At 34.1% G+C, this 7,070-nt stretch overlaps 2 protein-coding genes across 2 annotated transcripts; both read left to right on the top strand.

Moving 5' to 3' along the window:
* The first annotated feature begins 521 nt into the window (after window positions 1-521).
* Window positions 522-3,757, top strand: LOC102597872 (eukaryotic initiation factor 4A-2-like). Its single transcript, XM_006351530.2, has 5 exons — window positions 522-756; window positions 1,664-1,733; window positions 1,892-1,998; window positions 2,088-2,518; window positions 2,888-3,757. The coding sequence occupies exons 2-5, from the start codon at window positions 1,666-1,668 to the stop codon at window positions 3,521-3,523; spliced, it is 1,242 nt and encodes a 413-aa protein (XP_006351592.1). The 5' UTR covers window positions 522-756; window positions 1,664-1,665; the 3' UTR covers window positions 3,524-3,757.
* Window positions 3,758-5,931: 2,174 nt separating this feature from the next.
* On the top strand, window positions 5,932-6,255 carry LOC102597557 (uncharacterized). Its single transcript, XM_006351529.2, has one exon. The coding sequence runs from the start codon at window positions 5,932-5,934 to the stop codon at window positions 6,253-6,255; it is 324 nt and encodes a 107-aa protein (XP_006351591.1).
* Window positions 6,256-7,070: the final 815 nt, after the last annotated feature.

Here is a 7,070-nt window from a genome sequence, read left to right as displayed (position 1 = left end):
GATTGACTAATGGGAGGTTATGAGTATAACATTAAATAAGAAAGTGTAATCAATGTAAAATCCCTATAATTGTGTAAGAGATAATTATGGGGTATTCTTTATTTAAATAATTTAATAATAATATAAAATTATAAAAAATTACTTATTTAATAAAGTAAAATTTAATTAATTTACAAATAATTAGTGATATGTTATAACCCGTAATTAAACTGTTATAAGCAAGAATTTTTTAAAAATAAATTTAAAACCTGTAATATTAACTCTTAAATGCGTATATGAGGTGATTTTTTCCCATTTGACACCCCTATTATTACCTTATGGTTAACATCAACTTTTATAAAGGTATTGACCTAAACTAGGCCCAAGAAGCCCAATAGAATATGTAGCCGTCAATATTGTGCAATCCTCATCACTTGCTTCTTCATTTTTTTTGTTTTACCACCCAATACGACGCCGTATTGATCCCAATTGTAATTTTAATCCCCTATTCGGGTCAAAATAGGAGACAAAACAAACGTGGAAACTAATCCAAATCCCCCTAGTAGTAGTAAAATACAATTCCAGTAAAAACCATAAAAAAACACACAAACACAACAGTCTCATCTTTCTAATCTATTCCTCTTTCCTGAACTCCTGCGGCGTAGATCCGAGGAGTTTCAGACAGTCTTTACAAACCCTAACCCCCAATCGCTTTTACCCACTTCTCCTCCTACTCTTTACTCTTTATTCCTCAGATCTTTAACTCATCTTTATCAGGTTAGTTATGTTTCTTTTTTCTCCCTTTTTTGTGTTTCTTGGAATGTAATCTTTGTTTTTTGTGTTCAAGTTTGAATTTTTACGATTTATTGTTGGTTAGAGTTCGTTTCTACAGCTGGGTTTTGAGTTATCTAGCTGCTGGGGTTGATTTTTATGTTTTTTATTATATATTTTTCTGCGTGTGATTTTACTATTGTTATCATGGAGATCTGTTTGATATGATTTTCTTGATTGCATAAATATCATCTTTTTAATTATCTGTTAAGTAGGTGAGCTATTTCATTCTCCTAGAAAGTATTGTGCGAAAGGGTTATCGGAATGAAGGGGTGGTTAGTGAGTCGACGCTCTGTTTTGATGCAATAGGTTCCTGAAGTAGTGATTTTGTTGTGAGAAGTTCGTCAGTTCTGGATGTAGGTTTCCTAGTTGGAAAAACTGGTTAGTTGGGGTACTTATCATGTATAGGAAGTAAATCTGGGGATTATAATGCCTTCCCCTGCCATCTATTCTTTGTCTTTCATGTTAAGCTTGACATGTTTCTTATCGTTAGCTTGATGGTGCGGTATTCTGCGTCTCTGCTGGGTCTGCCTTAGTCACTTTGACCTAGAATCACATAACTTGAAAAGATGGTTGACAGTTGGCTACTATAGCCTCCAGTTGAAATAGTTGTTTTTCATGTGTATCTTCTCTTTCTGTGCTTTGTGCTTCATATAAGAAAGAAAAACATACATTCTGTTGTGCCCTCCTCCCCTTTAATATTAGAAAGGACAAGCAGATGATGTTTATTGCTACTACAGTTATTGACATCTGTGATATTTTCACAATAATGTTTTGTCTTTTCCTTTTTATTACGTTAAAGATTGTTTGATGAGTTCATATGAGTAATACCATTGTTTTTTGTTTGCTATAGTCATGGCTGGCTTGGCACCGGAAGGTTCTCAATTTGATGCTCGTCAATTTGATGCTAAAATGACCGAGCTGTAAGTTGTTTGCTCTAATTTCTAAGCAATTGAGATTTTATCTGGCAGCAGAAAACTACACTTGGGTTTTATTTCCTCCTTGGATCTATCAATTGCAGCTATCTTGTGCTTACTCATTCGGTTTTTAAATTTTTTTGATGTTTGATTTGCTGAAACAGGCTTGGGACTGAACAGCAGGAGTTCTTCACATCATATGATGAGGTTCATGACAGTTTTGATGCCATGGGTTTGCAAGAAAACCTTCTTAGGGGAATCTATGCCTATGGTAAATGCACTTCTTAATAGCTTAAGTGGTTTTCCTTTCCCTTGTTAGATTTAGCAAGGCATTGAACACCTGTCTTAAATTGCTTGAAGGTTTTGAGAAGCCATCTGCTATCCAGCAAAGGGGTATTGTTCCTTTTTGCAAGGGTCTTGATGTGATCCAACAGGCACAATCTGGTACAGGAAAGACTGCAACTTTCTGCTCTGGGATTCTCCAGCAACTTGATTACAGCTTAGTCGAATGTCAGGCTCTGGTTCTGGCTCCAACCCGTGAGCTTGCCCAACAGATTGAGAAGGTTATGCGAGCACTTGGTGACTATCTTGGTGTGAAGGTTCATGCCTGTGTAGGAGGTACCAGTGTCCGTGAGGATCAGCGTATCCTTCAAAGTGGTGTTCATGTGGTTGTTGGTACTCCTGGTCGTGTATTTGACATGTTGCGCAGGCAGTCTCTTCGCCCCGACCACATCAAGATGTTTGTTCTGGATGAAGCTGATGAAATGCTCTCAAGAGGTTTCAAGGATCAGGTTGCCATTTTTTCCTTCCATTTTTTTGGTCCCTCAAGTGGAATATTCTTATTTATTAGGTTTCTGCATTGTGATTTGGGAAGTAGGGCGCAAATATGGGGCTGCCTTTTTCTTTTTATTTGGGTAATGGGGTGATGGGTAAGTATAGTATTTGTATGCAACAGTCATATGTTAGATTTGTAAAAGATTTGTGCATATGTGATATTAACCTCTGAATGGGAGTTCTGTCTATTCTCGTCATTATTAGCCTTATTATGCTTTGATATCTTTTAGAATCGGTGCAGGACTTTGGTGGTTCTTTGACCTTATTTCTTGCTCCCAAGGCTCACAAATAGTGTCTCATTTTGAAGTTGTCTTGTTATTTTCCAGATTTATGATATTTTCCAATTGCTGCCACCAAAGATTCAAGTTGGTGTTTTCTCTGCCACAATGCCACCAGAGGCCCTTGAAATTACTAGGAAGTTCATGAACAAGCCTGTGAGGATCCTTGTGAAGCGTGATGAGCTCACTCTTGAAGGTATCAAGCAATTTTATGTGAATGTTGACAAGGAAGAGTGGAAGCTTGAAACTCTTTGCGATCTTTACGAGACCTTAGCCATCACCCAGAGTGTGATCTTTGTGAACACCAGGCGTAAGGTTGATTGGCTCACTGATAAGATGCGCAGCCGTGATCACACAGTATCTGCCACTCATGGAGACATGGACCAGAACACCAGAGATATCATTATGCGAGAGTTCCGATCTGGGTCATCTCGTGTGCTTATCACTACCGATCTTCTGGCACGTGGTATTGATGTGCAGCAAGTATCCCTTGTGATTAACTATGACCTTCCTACTCAGCCAGAAAACTACTTGCATCGTATTGGTCGTAGTGGACGATTTGGAAGGAAGGGTGTAGCTATCAATTTTGTCACAAAGGATGATGAAAGGATGCTTTTTGACATTCAGAAGTTTTACAATGTTGTAGTGGAGGAGCTACCAGCCAATGTGGCCGATCTTCTTTGAGGTGGTGGTTTTGGTTGTCTGAGCTGAATTCTTCCTTATATTAAGTAATTTAATATTTTATTCTTAGGTTAGTTAGAACCGCACTGGACTAAAAGTTGGAAACTGCAGTTTCTGTGATTCGTCGTAGTTTTCCAATTTTGTTGGTTTTGTCTTTTTGTATTGCAAGTCCACAACAACTTCAGGTTTTGGATGTCTTTGAATTTTTAAGTATATTTGATTTAAACTTTTGGCCTATTTTTTTCGTTTTGTTGTATGATGTGCTCTGTATCTGTTCGCTTTGATATACACTGAATTGATATTGCTACATAGTCAAATTATGTGTCATTGATAATTAGTGCTTCTTTGAGGCCTAATTATTATTTTTCCTTCTTAAAAATATACTAATTAGCCTAAAAAGTGTACAAACCAAGGTACTAATGAATACATGACTTTTTCTAATAAACGACCCCTAATATTCAATCTTAATCTTAATACACATTTTAATATTTAATATTTAGCATTACCCTCATATTCAAACATTTTAATAAAAGCAAATGGGAACATAGTGTTCCATGTATAAACTAGTAAGTAATTATTATTTCGAGGAATAAGTCATAAACGAAAACTATTTCTTCCCGAATTTTCCATCCAATAGAATGAAAGATTAGTACCCATTGAATTTATTGTAGGAGTGCGTAATGACTTTCTAGGAAAAGGAGACTTTTGAAAAAAATAGTGTCTCCCTCGTATTTTCTCACTACGTATTGTGAAAAAATAGTTATTCTACGATGATGGTTATTTTAGAAAATTAAGAAAAAAATTTATTTTTATTTTTATCATTAATAGAATAATATTTGTGAGAATGGAAGATTAGTATGCGTTGAATTTATTATAGGAGTGCGTAATGACTAATGACATTTAAGGAAGGGAAAGGAGACTTTTGAAAAAAATAGTGTATCTCTCGTATTTTCTCCGTACTAAGTATTTGCTAAAAATAGTTATTCTATAATAATTATTGTACGTAACTTTAGAAAATTAAGAAAAAAGTATTTCTTTCAATTTTATTCTTATTATCATTAATAGAGTAATATTTGTTGAAGAAAGAGAATAGATAAAAGAATAAATTACTTTAAAGTAATTTTTACTAGTTTTAATTTTTTATTAAAGGGCTAGAGACTCCCTTTGACGACGATAACAATAAAATATTCAGTAAAATTTTATAAGTAAGGTCTAAGGATGGTAAGATGTACGCAAATCTTATCGCTATATCAGGGAGATAGAGAGATTATTTCTGAAAGGTCCTCAACTCAAATGCAGCAATTCCATATACAACGAAGAAAACCTAGCAAGTCACAAGAAAACAATGTCAAGTCTATTGAGGGGGAGCAACAACGAAGTAGTGTAATAATCTATACACAATAAGAAACATGTTAGGATAGAGTATTAAAACAAATAAATAATGATGGATGTCAATAACAAGAACTACAGTAGTACAACTAGTACAATGACAGACACCAACCATCCTAACCAAAACAACACTACACTATTTATTAACCTTCTACCCTAATATATGTTCCCCACACTCTCTTATTTAAGGTCATATACTCAATGATCTGAATTTACGTCATATTTTGTCTTATCACCTTTCTTCAATATTTTTTTGGTCTACTTTTGCCTCTCCTCGTACCTTCTATAACCAACCTCTCGCACCTCCCCACTAGTGCATCCACACATCTCCTCTTCACATGCCCAAATTTAATCATCTTAATGTCGCTTCTCTCATCTTATCCACCATGGAGACCACTCCCAACTTATTTCGAATATCTCCATTTCTAATCTTATCACTCATAGTATGACAATACATTCACCTCAACATCTTCATCTCCGCAATATGCATTTACTGAACATGCAAGTTTTTGATTGACCAGCACTCCAACCCATATATAACAATGTTGATCCCAAAAAAAAATCATACATTTTTATATCTAGTAATAATTCAATTTTATATTATTCATTATTTTAATAAAATAATTTATAACTATAAATATCCATAATTTATTTTAAATTATAAGTCTTAAAATATTTTATTTATTTATTAAAAAACTTATCAACTGAAACTATATCAGGTAAATTAAAATCACAAACATAGAGACAAGTGGTTCAATAAAAAGAAAAAGAGTAGTACAAGTGATGGAATAGAGCAGATTTCATGGACCAAAGTCATTTTCTTGAGCCCAAAACACAAGTTGTTTAGAAACGCCAATCTCTAGAATCAAAATAAAAACAAAAAACTATTAAAAAAAAGTCTTTTCGCAGCACGTCTTATTCCTCATTCTCTCTGTCAGTTTGGCATCCCACTTTCTCCAAAATTTTCTCCTCTTCCATACCTATCTAAAAAAAATTCTTACCTAAAATTAAGAAAAACAATCATGGATGATTACAGATCAAAATCTTATGCTGATGGTAGGATGCAAATGGATAAATATCATGAACCCCAATTTTCTAATGATTTGAGGTCAGTTGGTGCACCACCTCCAGCCCATCACAACAAAGATTTGAAGCTTAAAAAAGGGAAGAGCACTAGTGGGTCATCTTCAAAATCTTGGAATTTCAATGATCCTGAGTTTCAGAGGAAGAGGAGAGTTGCTAGTTATAAAGTTTACTCTGTTGAAGGCAAAGTTAAAGGGTCTTTGAGGAGGAGTTTAAGATGGTTTAAAGATAAGTATACACAGGTTTTATATGGATGGAGGTGATTTTTCAAGATTTTTGGCTTTGTTTTGATTCATTTTCTAAATGTTATATTTTGTTCTCAACACTTATACATGTGGATTTTCTTCTTCTTCTTTTTTTCCGATCGCGATACTTTATCATCATTAGCTGGTTAATTATGTCTTTCGAAGTTGATTCTATGTTTAATTTAGGTTCCACGCAAGATTTTGAGGATTATGTTTATGAATTAATTTTACTTCTAGAGGCCAGCAAAATTGGGGATACTTTATATTTTATAGGCTGTCATGTTTCTTCTTAAATGCCCGTTCATTTTGTGGTCACTATGAAACATTTTTTCTATTTTATAAAATAAGATAAAGTTATTAAGTATGTTATTGTTATTGTTGTAATAATGCAAAATTCTTGTATACGGTGGGTGGGTACATTTGACGTGAAAAATATATATTACAAAATAAGTATTTTTTTTATGTTTAAAAGATAAGCAGAAAATATTGTTCCAAAAGTATTTATATCCAATTTAAATGAACACTATGAGAATTCAAGGTTGTGAGTTGGGATGTTTGAAGGGTGGGAAGGAACCAATTAACGTATAATACTACTACTTATTTTTCTATTTTCATTAGGAAACTCTATCTTTTATGAACCCACGGAATTATATTTAATATATTCGAAGAAAATAGTTTTAAATTTTTTGAACAAGCCTACTTGTTAATTTGTCAACTATTCTTGGCCTGGCTAATTGTTGTTGCTAGTTGTGTCGGAGATAAAAAAAATCTAGGCGAAATGACCTGGGAGACCCTTATACTTGGTTCTGTTTGTCACCTGGACCCTTCTACTC

Source organism: Solanum tuberosum, unplaced genomic scaffold (genome assembly GCF_000226075.1).
Source record: "Solanum tuberosum cultivar DM 1-3 516 R44 unplaced genomic scaffold, SolTub_3.0 scf00135, whole genome shotgun sequence".
Lineage (NCBI taxonomy): Eukaryota > Viridiplantae > Streptophyta > Magnoliopsida > Solanales > Solanaceae > Solanum > Solanum tuberosum.
The sequence above is the reverse complement of the archived record's forward strand: the minus strand, read 5'-3'. Positions and strand labels throughout refer to the sequence as shown.

What these genes read in the sequence shown, in the direction of transcription:
- LOC102597557 (XM_006351529.2), top strand. Translation starts at nt 5,932, where the DNA reads ATGGATGATTACAGATCAAAATCTTATGCTGATGGTAGGATGCAAATG.
- LOC102597872 (XM_006351530.2), top strand. Translation starts at nt 1,666, where the DNA reads ATGGCTGGCTTGGCACCGGAAGGTTCTCAATTTGATGCTCGTCAATTT. An exon ending in GATGCTAAAATGACCGAGCT is followed by an intron (nt 1,734 to 1,891) that starts GTAAGTTGTTTG and finishes TTGCTGAAACAG; the next exon opens with GCTTGGGACTGAACAGCAGG. An exon ending in TAGGGGAATCTATGCCTATG is followed by an intron (nt 1,999 to 2,087) that starts GTAAATGCACTT and finishes AATTGCTTGAAG; the next exon opens with GTTTTGAGAAGCCATCTGCT.